Source organism: Falco punctatus (genome assembly GCF_963210335.1).
Source record: "Falco punctatus genome assembly, chromosome: 3".
Taxonomy (NCBI): Eukaryota; Metazoa; Chordata; class Aves; order Falconiformes; family Falconidae; genus Falco; species Falco punctatus.
This window is the reverse complement of record NC_137582.1, coordinates 87,945,528-87,964,049: the sequence shown is the minus strand read 5'-3', so window position 1 is coordinate 87,964,049 and position 18,522 is coordinate 87,945,528. Positions and strand designations below refer to the sequence as shown.

Genomic DNA, 18,522 nt, shown 5'->3' with positions numbered 1-18,522 from the left:
ATTTTACATGGCCATCAGGAGCCTTCCTTTGCCTGCCAGTATAAAATCATTGGTTTTCACAAAGTCAAAGAGTCATTTAATAACTGAATCAATCCTAGATTATTTTTAATAGGGATTTAATTTTCATTAAAAAGCAGATCTCTTCTTCCTCCCCTTGTTTTTCCTCTTCGTAAGTCCAATACTTTTTTTATGTCTTTAAAAGGTCCTATTCAGCTTCACCTTCTGGCAATTCTTAGTACTTGTTTCTGCTGTTCTCTCAATTTCATGATTTCTAAAGACCAGTTTTCTTTGTTGGTCAGTTTTCTGGCTCCATAATACAATTTTTGAGACAGTTATTCATTCTTTTTTGTCTAGAGCATTTCACCACAATTTCTCCTGTTAGTAGAAAATACAGTTTCAGATAATTGCTTAAATTAACATGCAGAGGGATTACTCAAATCCACTTGACTTCATTAGCTTTTGATTTTCAAGTCTTTTGAAACAAACCCCCTTGATGACAGACCTTTTCTGTTTATCTATTTAAATCACAATGTAGAAGCTTTCTAAATCTGAAGTTAAACTCTATTATTTCTATAAAACCATCACTGCTTACCAAACCCAGCTCTAAAATACTGATTTATGATTTATACTTTCACATATGAATGGTAAGAGGTATTTTACCAAGACATTTATATCAAGATGGATATAGCTATAAAAATAGTTGGTGACTATTCTTAATCCCTCTTTTGAGAAAAATTTTTATTTTTTACTCTGGGACCATATGGACTTCAATGGAAGTGAGATTCAACTACCATTTACAGTCTTAACTAGGATTAACAAATGTAGAAATTACTGGAAATCTCCCTTGAATGAGTGGGACAGAGTCTTGATGAAGGGAGGCAGAATATGGTTTATCAAGTTGCCAATGAAAATATGCTGTTTTCTTACATGTCTCCTTCCTCTTTCTTCTGATATCTCATTTAGAGGAGAAAACAAACAAACAAAAAAAAAGTCAGTTGATACTAGAGGATCTGAGGACTTGTTTTGAACTTTTGTCCATAAGGTTTGAGAAGCAGAGGTGTAATTCTCTCACAGTAGCTCAGCAAAGCCACGTTGAATCATTACTATCTTAGTTCTGCCAGTTGCACACCTGTAGTATGGGATTTATATCCTACCAATCTGATCAACAGCTTTGATTTTTTTCACCAAGACAACATAACTGCACAGTAATTCCTTTACAGCTATACAGTTAAAACGCTAACACAATTTTCAGATTTCTGACACTTATTTTTCCTAAAGTTGTATACAATGGACTGGAACTATAATTACCTTCACCGAATCTAGTAAACTCTTCGGAAAAAAACGTCTTAAACCAACATCTTTCCTGAAACAAAAACACACAGAGCATTAATATAAAAAAGATTGTGCAACATTATATTGTTCTTTTTCAGGGTGGTGCTTTGGGTCTGGTTTTTTGTTTGTTTTCTTTTTCAGCTAGCACATGCTATATAATAAATGATTTTCATAGTAAGGTCTTTGACAAGCTCAGCGTAACAAACACAGTCCCGTTAAAATGCTAATCACAGTGGCTCCACAGCAAATGTGAGATAGCAGTATCTTCTAGTCCAAATTCAAAAGGATATTGCATTTACAACAGGTACCTGGCGTGGAAAGTGTATTATTTGAAACGTTGGCTTGGGCACAGAGAATTTTTGAGAATAAAACCTGGTTTTTGTACATGTTTTAATAATGCAAAGAATATTGAGAAAATATTCTTACAGCATGTGATCAGGTGAGAAGGGAACAACATGAAAATGGCAAATTCTAATAAACATCTATTAGAATGGAGTAGGAGATACAACACAAAGGAAAGGACTTCTCATGAGATCACCTAAGTAAGCATGTTCACTTCCACTACTGTTTTACCATTTGCACCACTATAATTAATGTGTTTTTTTAAATTTCTGCTGTCACTTTTTCCTCATATTGAGCACCTAATGTTAAAATTCCTAGCTTTTTCTTGCAAGTAATCTCACTTCTTGCGTTTGTAAATCAAGATCCTAATTCCATCCATGAGCCTGGATTCTGCACATTGAATTACATCAAGCTCATGTTCAAACTTATTATTAGGGTTGCAGCCCTGGTTTGAAACACACAGCCATAAGGATTAAATGTTTTTGTGGCTCAGATGTGTGCACCTAGCTTATGTCTGACCTGTATGCATCACTACAACTGAACATTAGCTTCAAGAAAGATGCCTGAGAAGTTGCCAGAGATATGCTAGTGCAGAAGATCATTGTACAACCAGGTAAAACAAACGCTGCATGACCATGAACTACTTTTGTAGTATTAGCTGAAAATCTGCATGAGAAAAATGAAGAACTAAAAGAAAAATGTAGATAGGAAAATGACTTGTATCCTTGCCTCTCAAAGGTGTTACTGCTTTCCTTTAAGAGGTTACAATCTCTTTCAAACACACAGTCTTATCTGCTTCTGAAATAAGTATGAAAGAAAGCTTTCCATGACCACATGTTTTGAACATAAACAGAAATACATCTGGAATTCCCACATTAGGCAAAGCAAAGCCAAGCTGTTAGTGAGCCTGAGATATACAGAATATATTTACTGCTACCTAACGGCGCAAGAAAGCCAATGTTAAAGTCAATACAAAAAGCTTACGTGAAATACTGAAACAGGGTATTTTTAAAGCTCTCCAAAGACAAATGGTTTACAATTTCACAAAACATACTAAACATGTCCTCAAATGAGAGGAACAGCGCATTCATGTGCAGCAGCAAACACTAGCATCTGTGCAATGACAGTAAGCTGAAAGATTATACAATTTTCATAAATGTTAATTCCTTTGATGCATTTCTTCTCAAATGCAAATTATGTGCAGTTTATCATCCCACACAGTTAAATAAATCTAACACACTATTACCATCTAAATAACATGCAATGACATTTTGACAAGGAATATATTAGTGTAACATTAAGTATTTGAGAGAGAAATGGTGTTCTCAAAAATGAAGCACCCTACAACACTCCAGTATTACTCATGTTAACAGTACTGCAGCACATGGCTGTGACAACCTGATTCAATTCGTTATTAAAAAGATTTGTAAGTAGCCTTTATTGCAAATCTGTACGTAACAAATTCAGAACAAATTCTATGCAGAATACAGCAAAACACAACTATTAATAAAATGTGTTAATAAAGCATAACCTGTGTTTAATTGAGATGGCATATTTACTGGAGGAGATTTTAACATAAGAAGCATGCAGATGTAATGCCATGGTCAATAACAAACTGTGGTTATCGATACACAAGATAATAAGCATCGGGAATTAGAACATACAAACAGTTTTAAACACAGAACCCTACAAACTCCTTCCCTTTCCTCCTCAGCTGTACTGCGTGGGGGTAAATTGGCCAACTCAGGATACACACACAACTCAGTCCTCCAGATTAAGAACTCTGACATCTGTTTTCTGATTGCCGGTAAGAGATAATTAGCAGCAAGATCCCCCTTCATACAATTCTACTACAGCTTTCTACTTAACCTCATCTACTCCATCCTACTTGTGGGCTTAAATGTAAATTTACTTTTTGTGTATAAACTTCAATAGGATTAATAAAACACCAACTACAGATGGATGATACTGCTTGTCATACAATGATAAGCAGCTTTAGGCAACATATATCTTTATTTCTATTTTTCATCTCAATTGAAGTTACAACAAAAAAGTAATGTTAGATTAACATAATAGACTAACATGCTTTTTACAAAACTGTGGCTGCAGCTGTTCCTTCATATAGCTCCCATTTTTGTACTTGTAATTATCCCTGTTCTATGCTAACAGGCTTCACAATTTATTATGAAAAAATTCTTTCATTACATGAAGGCACAACTATTAAAGGCTACTTAGCAGATTGATTCTATCTACCATTTCCCATCCAGATTTGGTCTTGTATGAAAATCTGATCAAAGACAAATATACATCAAATAGACATCTGACAAAGACAGGCAAGAAGCAATCACACCAAATGCAAAAAAGTGCCATTTAAAAATTGCACTCAGCTGGTTAAGTGCCTCATGATGTACTAAAACTAGCAAAAAAACCCACCAAACAAAATGCTTCACTTGAGAAATAAATATTACTTGTGTAGATAAACCTTTATAGGCTATTAAGGTGGTAGGACTGAATGAGTACATTTTGGGGATCACTGGTACTTTCTGTAGATTCCTACTAGCTTACAATTATCTATAGCCACTTTAAGGTGCTTTTATCCTTCATCTCTCCCAGCTAAATCCCATGCAAAATACATTTTGCTTCTCAAAGGAAAAAAAAAAATTACAAATAATCTTGAAGAAAATTCTACATTTCCAATTTGCATGGCATTAAACTGTTAGTTTTTGCATAGCGGAGTTTTGCTTTGTCTTTCACAGCAGCAGTTAGTTATTTCCTATCAAAACAGGTACTGCTTGGAAAACAAATGCACTGAAAGAAACAAGTCACTGTTAAACTGGAAGCAGCCCCATACCGAGTCCTCCAGGAACTCTCACCTGTTAGAATTCTTAATACTTCCTGTCATCTGTTATGACCCTTGTTTCCTTTGTTTCATTATTTCCAAAGTTGTTAACCTAACCACTAACGTTTTAGCTTATGAGTTGCCAAATAACTGACTTAAAAATACCTTTCTCAAGTTGTTGGAACATATGTAAACTGCAACCACTGTAACTCACAGCACTTTCAAATCTTTTTTATATGATCTTCTTAGCCATGTCTATCTACTCATGTTCATCCTTATTAGTCCTTCCTCATTTTGTTACGTGTATCCTCAACCAGGATATTTCTGCTAGTGACTACAAACAGAAAACTAAAGTCCTTCAAAACAAACACGAACACCCTAATTCGACCAAAAGCACAGCTTTAAAAATTCCACATATATAGAGGAACACTACATAAATAGCAGGTACTATATAAACAACCAGGAAATTATTAAAGTTATTTTGACCTATTGAAATCATAGTTTCCCCAAAAATCCTTGTGAACTTGTGCACTGTGGTGAAAAATCTTTTCTTCCATTCTCTTAATTTCACACCTCTAGAAGTTAGCACATTTTATTAAAAAAAAAAAAACAAAACAAACATTGACTTCACAGCTACACCAACCTTTTATCCCATTTTATGTTAAACTGTACATCATCTTTTCACAAAGATAATTAGTAGTGAAGAGTAGCTCATTGGTGTAGGTATGTATGAAACTTGTTAATTAACACAAATAAAACCAGTTTTAAATCCCTGACGCTTCCAAAGGACTTTGGATCGAAACCACCTACTCTACGTGATTAAGTAACCAAAACACTTTCAGTCTAAGGATGCTGCTTAAAATTTGTGACACAGATACACAACAAACTTGTTAATTGCAAGGTCACAACTCAGGAAATCTACATACTGAGCAAAGAGAAAAAAACCTCCAAACTGTACCACAAAGATTTTCAAGTAACTAAAACTTTACCACAGATGAGTCACAATGAAAAATGCAACTATGCACAGAGAGACATTTAGAAACAAAATCACCTTAGAACTAGACTTGATGAACCCATAACCATTAGCAAAATTGCAAAAAATTGTAATAAAGCTCTCAATCAAGTTTAAACAATTCCAACTCTGTTGGAATTCCCTGGACCACAGCTAAAGGTATTCTTCCTACTTCTACACCTAGGTAGGTTTCATCATCCATTTCTTATATTAAAGCACTGAAGATCTCAACAAACTTAATGTTATTAAACTGAATCTAATGTTCCCCAATGAAGAAACAGTTCAAACCTCAAGCTAGGACACAATACTTACTCTAACACTTCATAGTTGGACTTCTTTTCTAATGCATTGCCTCTCATCTCTCCGTAGGATCTCCTGAAGTCGAAAAATATTTAAAAGCAACAATTATTGGATGATCCAGCCTAAATCTACAACATCAATGTAGTCAAATCTTTCAGACTTATCATTAGAAAACATTGGCAGAATGCATTCAAATATAAATATTGGTATATTATTCTCCTACCTCAACAGATCTGATTTTTATTTTAAAAAATAATTCCCATGTAAGGAACATTACAGAGAATGACAGGAGCACTGCACTTCCAGAACCACTTTAAACCAGCTTAACTACACTGCTACCAAAAGAAGTGATCTAACCTGCCCTTCAGCAGCATCTTTCTACCTCCAGCAGTATTTCCTTCCTTTTTAACACCACTTGCATCTGTGCCCATATCAGGAAGAACCAGAGGAAGCAGGGAATGATGAAAACTAACGGTGGGTGGGTGGGGGTGGGGGGTGTGTGGGGGGGTGTGGGGGTGGGGGTGGGGGTGGGGGGGTGTGTGTATGTGTGTGTGTGTATTAAAAAAAAAATAATCAAGAATGAGTGGCTGTTGTTATCAGAGAGCTGGGATCATTGTCTTCACTGAGAAAGTCGACCAGTAATGCTTATGAGTAGGACAGTCTTAGTAGTCATCTATTAGAAATACATGAAAATGCTCTGAAGAGCCACAGCATGAGAACCACGAAAAGCAGGACTTGGCTGACAAAATAATCATGGATTATTATACTCATTACATATTTTGAAATAAGGCACCAACAATTTTGTCACTGCATAAGGAGTTTGCAGTTACACAAAGAATTTTTGTTTTCCTTGGGGCTACCAGCAAAACTCACAGCAAAGGCATCAGGTTCTCCTATGATAGACACCTAGGAAATTTCATAATTCTAAATTTTGTTTTATTTTGGAAAGTACTGTTCAAAGGACACTTTTCTTCTCTGTTAACAAGTTTACATTTGCCATTACTTTCTTATCAATTTTACTTCTTTCCTAATCTCCCTGTGCGAGACAACAGCTTAACTAAAAGCAAATGTTTCAGGCTGGAAATTCTCCATAAGTTAGAAAAAACCAAAACATGCATTTCAAAAGCTGTGCTGGGAACTCTTAATCTGATAAATTTATCTTTATTTTCCAGCTGTCTATACAGCTGACAAGAACACCAAAACCACCCAAAAGAATCCTTAAGATTTAATAATTTGAAAATAGAACATTAAAAATTGAGTAGAAGCAGAAAGGAAAGGTAGCAGCGTTTATCTTTAATTATATTCTTTAGCTGTAGGATTTATATATGCACAATGATAAGACTACTTGCTAAATAACACCACAGATGCTTTTTTTTTCAAGTATACTTCACTGTAGTCTACAGGCCTTTGAATTATTCAGATGAAGAACTCACCCAAAAGGCAGTATCAAGATGTAATTAATTAAAAATTTAAAATTAATGTTAATCTTAAAATCACTAGAAATTGGTTAAAATACAATCTGTTCAGTTTTTCTTCAAACTACTTTGTAGCAAAAAAAATCTTACGATTTTTTATTCAACTATACTGTTCACAAATCAATGAATTATAAGCAGTTTCAAAATTAATGTATATATTCTATCAGAAACATGTTGAATAATAAATGAAATTTTCAGCTTACCGGATTTCAAGGCAACCTAGTTTCAAAGCAATTTCTTGGTCCACTTGATCTGCTATTTCTAACATATAGTCATTTTTCACCTACAGCAAAAGAAGTAGGTATGCATCACAGAAAGATCAATTCAGTGCCAATACAGACTAAAATACTGCCCGAACAACTTTAGAGTAAGAGTCCCAAGTGCAATTTTTTCTAATTACGACACATAGTGTATGAAGAGAAAAAAGAAGTGATGCTCATATTCTCTACAAATGAACTGCACTTTTGGAAAAGAACCCTCCTGATTGCAATGAACTCGATAAAAAAAATCTTATCTACAACAATATTACCTATGTTTTAGTAGATATAATCAAAACCTTCACAGGAGGCTGAGCAGATGGTTGCACCTGCATTCAAGTTATGTGAATGTATGCTGTATTCTTCAACCACCTTGGTCAACAAGTTTTAATTTTGTAGATGCATCTAATCATGCATATTAGACAAATGTTCATGCGTTACTGTGAAAATAACACCAGCAGCAAACAAAAAGAATAGTATTTGAAAAGCATACTGCATACTGACTTCAAATGATTGAACCAGCAAGAAGCAGCACCAAGAGTGAAACTTGATGGTTACAACCTACAGTAGGAAATAAAACGGACCAAGGAGTAGGCTCTGACCTGGAGGAAGCCAAATGCTATGGCCAAAGGCCACCTTGCCTGAAGAGGATGGCTGGGCCAAAACAGCATACTTGGACCGCTGCTGGCACTCATTGTCCACCAGCTCTGCTTGGGCACAGTCTGAAAGAATGCTGAAGTGGCTTGTGCAAAAGCTTGTACCACAGAGCATGCTAAGTACTCATTACGATAACTACCAAGGTTCAAAGCTTCATCACATGTCCTGTACATCACATGTACATGATGTAGGTAGGCAGAAGGCCTACTTTTTAAGTAATACTTTCACCACATTGGAGTAAGTAATTCATACAGTTAGTAACAACAACAACAACAAAAAGACAGCAAGAATCAAACAAGTGCTGAAGAACTTAACTCTGCACATCACATCTTCTGTGCAACAGCATTTTTTACAAGTAACATATCTCTACAGAAGTGCAATTTTTCTTTAATGGCTCATGTTATCCTCTATCTTAGGAAATCATAAACTTGCTGTTGAGATCCTAAAACCTATGACCCTAAAGTTGCAAAAAGTCCTGAAATATCACAAAAATCTACACGACTGACTTGCAGATCAAAGAGGAGATTATACATTATGAAGGCAATGCACTTCACAAAATATTTTTCTGAGGGATGACAAGTTGTAAGAAAAACTATTTCACACTGCTACTATTATGGAATTAATAATTTAGAAGATAAAGAAGTACAGCAGCACATTTAACAGCTGAAGGTCCTCTCCAGTCAGCATCTTCCCAGTAACACACGAGCACCACAGCACTCCCTCACCACCAATGCCACAGCTGGATCCAGCCCTAGACTACAAAGCAACAAATACATAAGACCTTCCCACTTACAAAATGCATGAAAAATGTTGATTTCTTATTGAAAGATGTGAAAGAAGAAATATGATAAAACTGTGCAAGAGTGAGAATATGAATTCTTACAATAGCTGCAACATCAGGGGAAAGCCTTCATTTTAACTCACAGAGGTACTCAACATGACAAAACAAGCTTTTTTCTCAATTCAACTCTTCCAAATAATGAAAGCGACAGAAGACGACATAATTGTCCTTCAGCATCATGCAGTTTGTTATTTGTATACACACAGGGAAATATTAATTCTCTACTCCCATGTTAGTACTACAAAAAATATGTAGAATTAATGTCATTTTCTTCATTATGCTTACAATTAAAAAAAACAAACAACAAACTTCTCATGTGAAACAGCATTCTACTTGGGTTTTTCTGATAACACTTAGAAAGATTTATCCAATTAAAGACTGGAGGTGGGGGGAGCCCCCCTAAAGCCACAGACTCTATATATCTGGTAATTACAATGGCTGTAAGTAATATAAAGTGGGAATGTTTTCCAGGAAATCAAGGTGTTTTGATTCTGTATCTTCATTTGGAACCACAAAGGTCCCATAGTACAGAGACCTATGTGTTCACCAAGTAAACAGTCATTGCTCTAACAGACGAAATATCTTCTAATTTATGAAATCATGTACCGACAACCATATATAAATTAGACAGAACTGTCAGTCATATGGCCACACATATCGTGTGTATCTACAGTACATAGCATGGATATGGATCTATGGGCCGAGGCCAACCGTATGAGGTTCAAACAAGGCTCAGTGCTGGGTCCTACACTTGGAAAACAACCACCCCATGAAATGCTACAGGCCTAGGGAAGAGCACCTGGAAAGCTGCCTGGCAGAAAAGGACCTGGGGCTGTTGGTCAACAGCTAGCTTAGTACGAGTTGGCAGTGTGCCCAGGTGGCCAAGAACGCCAATGGCATCCGGGCTTGCATCAGAAATAGCATGGCCAGCAGGACCAGGGCAGTGATTGTCCCCCTGTACATGGCACTGGTGAGGCTGCACCTTGAATCCTGGGTTCAGTTTTGGGCCCCTCACTACAAGAAAGACATTGAAGTGCTGGAGTGCGTCCAGAGAAGGGCAACGGAGCTGGTGAAAGGTCCAGAGCACAAGTCTTGTGCGGATGAGGAACCTGGAGTCCTGCAGCCTGGAGAAAAGGAGGCTCAGGGGAGAGAGACCTTACTGCTCTCTGCAATTACCTGAAAGGAGGTTGTAGTGAGGTGGTTGTCAGTCTCTTCCCCCAGGTAACAACTGACAATTTGTGAACAAGAGGAAATGGCCTCAAGTTGCACCAGGGGAGGTTTAGACTGTATATTAGGAAAAATTTCTTCAACAAAATAATTGTCAGGCATTCCAACAGGCTGCCCAGGGAAGAAGTTGAGTCACCATCCCTGGAGGTAATTAAATGATGGGTAGATATGGTGCTTAGGGACATGGTTTAGTGGTGGACCTGGCAGTGTTAGGTTTACAGTTGGACTCAATTTATCTTAAAGGTCTTTTCCAACCTAAATGAAATGAAATTATCATGTTATCTATTTATTTATAAGATACAGAAGACACATTCCATTCATCTGAAAGGCTGGGCGAAGAAGGCATTGCAGAAATAGTTTCTGTAGGGGGAACTTAAGGTCCTGTTCTTCAGCATCAGGTGTAACACACTGCCTAATGTTATGAAATGGCTGAAGAGGTCTCCCATCTGAATTACCCAGAATCACACTGGGAAGGAACCTGTGGAGGCCATCTAGTCAAGCAGGGCCACCTAGACCCACTTGCCTAGGACCATGACGAGACAGCTTTAGAGTATCTCCAAAGATGGAGGCTCCAGAACCTACCAGGACAACCTGTGCCAGTGCTTAGTCACCCTCACAGTAAAAAGAACAAAAATGTTTCCTAGTGATCAGAGGGAACTCCCTGTGTTTTAGTTTGTGCCCATTGCCTCTGGTTCTGGCACTGGGCACCACTGAAAAGAGCCTGGCTCCATCCTCTTTGCCCTCTCCCTTCAAGTATTTATAGGCATTGATAAGAACCCCCATACCACGCCTTCTCTTCTGGCTGAACAGTCCCAGCTCGCAACCTTTCCTCATAGGACACGCTCCAGGCCCTTTATCACCTTCATGGCCCTTCACTGGACTCTCTGCAGAAGCTTGATCCTCCTTGTACTCAAAGTTGCTACAATGCCTGAAGGCGTTTTCAAGAAATTTGGCAATTCAGAAGGCTGGGCATTTCTGACCAGCCTGTAGTGCTTAGTATCGTCAAGCGCCAACATGGGAAGAAGTTTCCCTGGAAGGACACTTCTGGAAACAATACAAAAAATGCTGAGATTTTGAGTCATATCTTTTCTCAGCTAGCATCCATTTACAATCACTCTTCATTCTACTGCAGAACTGCACCTGTTAGTAATGGCATAGTATTTCCCTAAAAGAAAATCTCCTATAACCAGGGTTTTGTTTAACTTTAAATCAGAACTGCCATCTAGATGCCATCATAAATGGCAAAACATAATAAACAGAAAATTAAATTAGAACTGTTCATCAGTACAGACACAAAACCTGTCCTGCATTAAAACAGTCAGACCCCATCTCAGAGCAGTTAAATCAGGAATGTAGTTTTCAGACACCAGTGTTACTACCATAAATGACCTCTGCAGTACACATAGGTGGCAAACAACAGAACTGTACTCCTCGTCCACAGGTCTACATGTAGCTATTTGAAGAAACAAACTGAAGATGCAAACTCTACATGAGTTCAGTTCTCATATGGATGCCTGTATAAAGAAATTTATCAAGTTAAAAGAAACTATACTCAATTTACTTCTTGTTTATATTACCCATACTGAGGTTTAATGAACTTCAATTGTACTTTAAAGAAAAGCTTTTATTTCATTCTCCTACCCTTTTTCTGAGAATTCACCTTTATGTACAGGCCAAGTGACTTCGCCTAAAAAGCTGACATACCTGTTTACAAAATGCACTAACTAGCCTGCCTTACATCCACACAAATCAAATATCCATTGGCTAGTTCACTTATCTTTAATAAAACTTTTTTTAAAAAGAAACTGAGCATTCAATTTTTTGAGCCACTGCAACAATTTTGCATCACCAGGAAATGTCAGAGATGTTATCCACCTATTCCTTGAGGTATTCAGACACCAAAAAGAACTGGCTGTAGTGAAGTATTTTTTCAGTCCTGGCATATGAAACTTCCCCTTGCAGAGACTATGCTAATTTGAGGCTACTAGTACAACCTGATCAAATATGCATTCATTTATCTTCACAACTCATTGCCTTGTAGATCCCAGCACTGAAGTACTTAATTTGTTAAACTAAACAGCTTAAGAACATCTTCAGTTTCATGCAAACATATTTTAAAATGCTGCTAGCCTCAAGTAACTACTGTTCCATAAATAAATAAGCAACATTACCCAAACATTTAAAAGTTCAGGGTTTCTTTCCTCTTGCCCTCTGGCTTGTGAGCTTTCACAAATTCCAGTCATGTTTTCCCAGTTTGACTCTGTAACTACAGGCACCAGAACTTGACTAAGAAAATTCTTAAAAAGCAACCCATCCAAAAAATTTGGAAGAAAAAAATAAGCATTGTGAAAATTCTCAGCTTCCTTGCAAGACAAAAGTGAGACATTTTCACCATAATGCTGCAAGTAGACAGTGATATACTGGAATGCATCATTTTGTTAGTGTGACAAGCAGAAATAAAGGGGGATTTTTTTGCAGACCCCAATCCAGAAGAGATGGACAAACATGGTATTTCATAACGGTGGAGTAAATTACATACATTCCTTCGACCTCAGATTTCAGCCAACAAAGACTCTACTCTCCCCTGCTGATTTATTGTGTGGGGTATGTGCATATGTGGGTGTTGCTTCTGAAGTTCCTTGGTACAGTAAGGTGGAGTTTCAAGTCTTTCATAATAACTACATTATATGGTTCAGCCAGAGAAGTGGGATAAAAATGCCTTTATCCATCCAAGAAATGAGACGAAAACAGAAAAAATATCCCCCCTCCAATGTCCAGAAATGACTAACCAGCAGTGTTCACAGAATTAGTCATGACACCCTCTCATCAAAATAAATAGCTGCACCTCATTACCATAAAACACTGCATATAGGTTATACACACCTTTTTATTTTTGTGTTTAATTTTTGGAAGGTATACAAAGAGATTATAGGCTTCAGGAAGCCTATGGCCATAATCTTGTGGTCTAATTAGATTGAGCAGTGTCTTACTATGGATCGCAAAGGTAATAAATTGATAGAAGGAATTAATTTTATCTTGCTTTTTTCAGAAACTTGTCTGCACACATTCTTCTTTAAATTTCAGTAAGTCTGAGGGGGTGGGAGGCAGATTCAATTTCTAGTCCCAGAATACTAATGAGAACTTCTCTTATCACCTTTAATTTTTCTTGACTGCTCGCTTTGAGATGGCATTAGATCAATGCATGAACTAATGCTCGTGCAAATATTAGATAAGAATTTTTCAAGAGGTTCAGCACAAGCTGCATAACCTCCTAAGGAAAAAGCCTGAAGAAATATTAAATGGGAGAGACGCAAGAGATAATTTAATGGTAATTAAGTGCACTGCCATGGGGCAATTGAATAGTTTTCCTAGAAGTCTTTTGTGTTTTCTCAATTATTACTTTCATTATTATTGTTGTTAATATATTAAATGAGATAAATGAGAGTATTTTTCCTATGTTTAAGAGAAAAAAAGGCCCTGTCTTTAAGAGCCTAAAGGCTATATACAAAGACACAAAAATGAAACCCTGACAAATCTGAAGAATTCTACCATTTTTTTCTGTTTACTACAACTTCAGAGTAAGTACATTAAGAGGGAGGATGAATCTTCATCTGTGGGTTTTGGAGATACTGTTATCTGCATACTCCTGTTACACCTGCAGAACTTCCCTCCTTGGGGGTATGTGCGAACCTTTACTTACAGCTTGCAAGTTCATTTAACTGTATGCAACACCTAGAAGAAGGCTGAAGAGCACATCATCAAGTTCTATATATTCTTGAAGAAGTTCAAGTACCACTGCTGTTGTTCTGCTCCCCATTTCAGTTGTTCAGAATGGGATCTTTCCAAAGGCTAAACCAGAAAATATTGTAGTATGTTATTTAATATACATTAATTTTATGTAGTTTTAAAGAGAACAGCAACTTAAAGAAACCTGTCACACAAACCTGGTTCTGAAAAAGCCACCCCCAAAAACCAACTAGCTAAACAAGAAACAGCAAAGCAGCAACCTGTATCGATTTCCACCAGCCCAATGAAGCCTTTGAAGTACTCCTGCTAACTGAGTGGCATTACTTCAGCTACACCACATACTAAAGACCAGATGCTCTGGCAATGATAAGACTAAGTGAAGCCCATAGTCATGTCAAATACTTCATGGTCACGACGTTTTAGCAATAAAAATGCATAAAGATTAACAAGGCAAACAGATTAGGCAAACACTAGGATTAGGAATTAAATGTTATACTGCCAAAAGCCTATATACTTTTTATTCGGTAACAATCAAACCCACAAAATATTATGCCTAAAGTGAATTAACTTTGGTTTATGTTGCTTGCAACACACTTGCTTCCACTCTAGCAGAATGTGCTTATCTGAACTTGCAGAGAAAAACATATTGGAAAAACAGTTTAAAGAAGGACAGAGATAAAAATAATTTCTTGATGCAAACTGTGGTACTGATTTCAAGCACCTTTTCCCTAGGATTTTTTTTTTTTTTTTTTGGGGGGGGGTACATTTTCTAACAAGTTTAAATCACATTTACAGTCAAGCAGGTGTATGCTTGGGAGGGGAAGGATTAGTTTAAGTTCCATTAAACATGGTATAATGGAAATGCGAACTACTTCAGGCTTCTGGTGAGCGCTAGTATAATGTCCGTGTTAGAAGATGTAACTGTACTTGCATTTGCTCATTCACAGGCTGGCAAACAATAATTAAAGTGTGACTTATGCTTCAAATTTGTAGTTAACTTGCTGGGGTGTAAAACATGACTGCCAAGCATAAATGCACCTCTCAGAGGTACAAAAAAGTAGTCTTTTACATGTTCTGATAAAACAAAAAGTGAAACAAAACTGTCACTCTGCCCCCCCCCAAGATACACTACCCCTGCTCAATAAATACATGTTTAGAAAGGGCACTAGTATTTAAAGCAAACAAGACCTTAGAAGTCCAAGATAATCCTATGCCATCACATATTTCCTGACATATTAATGTCCTGATATTCAGCAAAAAATCACTTTGCTTATTTACTTCTCACCAATATTTTCTGAATATTGCTTTCATCACTGTTCTTCATTGGTTAGCCAGAACAAAAATCTCTCATTTCTCTAGTCTTTTAAACACTAAAAGTTCAAAAATACTCTTGAATCATAACAAAAGACAGGAGGTGAACACTGAACCATGAACTAACAAGCTTTTTCCACAAGGAAGACAGGCACGTGAACAAAAGCCCAGTTTCATTTCTGATGTCTGACTTCGAAAACATTTGTTCTTTTACTTGAATGGGCAAATTACTGACAGTGCAACTTCTAGATTTCTCAAAATTTAGTAGGAAATAATGGGCACTTTCCTAGCTATATAGATGGCTAACAAATTCCAGCTGGTGTAATTTAAAACAAATACCAGAAACAGAGGAAAGCCCATGTTTGTGAAGATAGAGAAATTAGAGAATAGCCCTACGCTAGCACACATGACTTAAGAAGAAATCTATCACAGGCCTCGTATTTTATATACCAGCTGCTACTTTCAAAAGCCATCTGCTTCACTTTTCTGCACACAATTTTTTTATGCAGCTGCAGTATTTCAGAAAAATGTTCACTCAGGCTGACAAGCCATCTTGCCAGTGCAGTTCATAAAAACACCATGCTGGATTTAATTTTTTTTATTAGGAACATGAGCAAAATCATTCTGAACTTAGTACTGAATGCTTTCCAGGAGTTCAGGGATTTAAAAAGAACCATACATTCTGTGCCTTAAAAATATATTTCAGGTTTAAATCTGCTTATATCCTTAGAAACTAATAAATAAAATTATCAGACTTTCTCCCGAGTTTTCTTTTCAAGCACAACTACGGTGGAAATTCTTTAGCAACAGTACTATCAAATCATGTCTTAAAAATTGTGAATACCGGTAATTAGCCACTATGCTGTCTTTCCTAGCTCATACAATGTTACCAAGAAATTTCCCACCGGATAATCTCCAATTTTTCAGAAGGACAGTTTAAAAATAAGCAATCTATTTCTCCTGGTTTACTTTCAATGCGTATGACCTACTTACACAACTTAGTCCTTTTTTATTTCTTTATTTTGAATTGGCACTGCTTTGAAAACTGCATTTAAACAGCACTTCAGTGGTTAAGTGCCCCCTTAAAGAGTTAACTGCATAACCAACTATATCACCACCACAACATATAAGATATTTAGATAAACAAACAAAGAAACAAAATGTCTTCCGTACTCCATTTAGTAAGCAGTGTAAGAATTGTACTTACAATAATTTAACAAAGCATGGAAAACAAAGATTCACATTACATCATTTTATCCTTATTCATTTATTCTAGCCAGGTATTTTTAGCTGGTGGTTTTTATGTTAAGAAATTATGTACTTGAGTTTAATTAGTGGCATTTATATTAACAAATACAACCTTCCTGTGTCTGCAATAATTATTTACTTCTCCTTTTTAACAGCTGACGTGTGGTTTAGTACCTGCTTTTAAACATTCAAGTTTCTAATATCTGAAGGTATTTTGGTGTTGGGTTGGGGGTTTTTTAGTTCATTTGTCTTGTGGTGTTTTTTTTTTAATAGCCCACTTGGCCACCACAGAACTGCTCAATCAGGATCTTCATTTTATACTCACGCACAATGCTTCTGGTTACATTGGTCCTACGAAAGCCCAGTGAAATTTTTCCCGTAATCTACCAACTCTGAAATTCCAGCTTCTGTAACATGAAAGTGCAGAATACCTCAGTACATCCATCGGAAAAGCTGATCTTCAGCAACTACCTATGTGACCATGACAATGATTGAACCATGTACCGCATTTGTTTTCCCAACAATTTCACATTCAAATGCAGAATGTTCCTCTGTGTCCAGAGTACTCCTGTTCAGACTGTTTTGTTCCACACTTGCAGCAGGTACCGCATGGAAGTCCACCATGAGCCACAGCACAGCTCTTCCATGGTACCCTATCAGACATAATTATCTCAAATACTGTGCGGCTTCCGCTGTAATCTTTCTGGGTAGCGTTAAAATTCACCACAGAAATGCTGTAGTGTACTCTGGGGCAGACACATCATCAGATGAATGCAGAACAGTCACCCAATATAATTGCTTATATCTGTTATCACCAAACTGCCAAGGAAATGGCTCCGTCTTTTCACAGCGGAGCCCACCCTCGTCTACCAACAGCAGGTGCCTGTAGGACACTGAATTTTCTTCACTACAGAATCAAAATAATCAGCTGGAAAGAATAAGGTCCCGATCCACACTACAACAGCTTCAGAAACCTTACGCAAAATCAACCTTCCAAGATTTCTGCCTCATCTGCTTTGAATGAAGTACCATATACACAACAGCCCAAAGCATGCTTCTAATGTCATCAGTATTTTTAGGAGTCACCTTAATGATTGTAATAGTAGGGGGTTTTAATATGCTCAGGAGGGAAAACACATATGTGTTTCCAGCCCTATTTACCCATTTGATAATATTAGAACTACAGAAGATAAGTCTACATTAGGGAAAATTAAGGCTTTGGCCTCTTCTAGTGGAGTTAAAAGCACAGATTCACTATCAGGATAACATTCATTTGCCACCTGCCCTCAGCTGCTCCTCATCTTCGTCTTCCAAGGTCACAGTCTCTATATTATCTAGAGGTGATCTTTGACATCTCTAACTAATTTTGGAAGCTCCTCTGTTAATAATAAGGGCATTAGAGATAGGGTGGGGGGAATCAACTTCTGATGCGGCTTTGTTAGGGACAGAATGGCTAAAAATGTTCCCTTCTGTCTGAGTGGGCTGATCTCCAGATGTCACTGCAACAGACACTGCTGCCTCTCAGATCTTCAATAAAATAGGACTATACTCTTGGGAGCCATATAGTAGTCAACCTACTGAGCATGCCTTGCTAACAGCTAATTTTATACTTCTCTTTGACAAAGAATTTTGCTTTTCCAGAACAAATGAGTCCAAGTATCAATGTAAGTCAACTTTTTTTTTTTTTTTTTTTTGGCCTCATGAATGTTATATACTACCAGATACACTAATCAGAGTAGCATTTTGTTCAAGATTACTATGACATATCCATGCATCAGTACATGGAAACCTGTCCTGAGCATTTAAAATTTATCATCTTGAATTAAGAGTAATTCACATATGACTGCAAGAAAGCCAACAAACACTGTTTTCACCACTCAGGATGACAGGTGGAAATATTAAATCAAAGCAGCCATTTTTGTCTGGACTGAGCT

The 18,522-nt window shown here is 36.9% G+C and overlaps 1 protein-coding gene across 14 annotated transcripts in view; it reads right to left on the bottom strand.

Moving 5' to 3' along the window:
- Positions 1-18,522, bottom strand: part of PTK2 (protein tyrosine kinase 2) — a 224,227-nt gene that overhangs the window by 85,711 nt on the left and 119,994 nt on the right. For all 14 annotated transcript variants that reach the window (XM_080381071.1, XM_080381072.1, XM_080381085.1 and 11 more), the window contains 3 exons: positions 7,504-7,583; positions 5,838-5,900; positions 1,309-1,363 (listed from right to left, as the gene is read on the bottom strand). In XM_080381071.1, the coding sequence (XP_080237197.1) occupies positions 1,309-1,363; positions 5,838-5,900; positions 7,504-7,583 (198 nt within the window). The remainder of the gene's footprint in view (positions 1-1,308; positions 1,364-5,837; positions 5,901-7,503; positions 7,584-18,522) is intronic.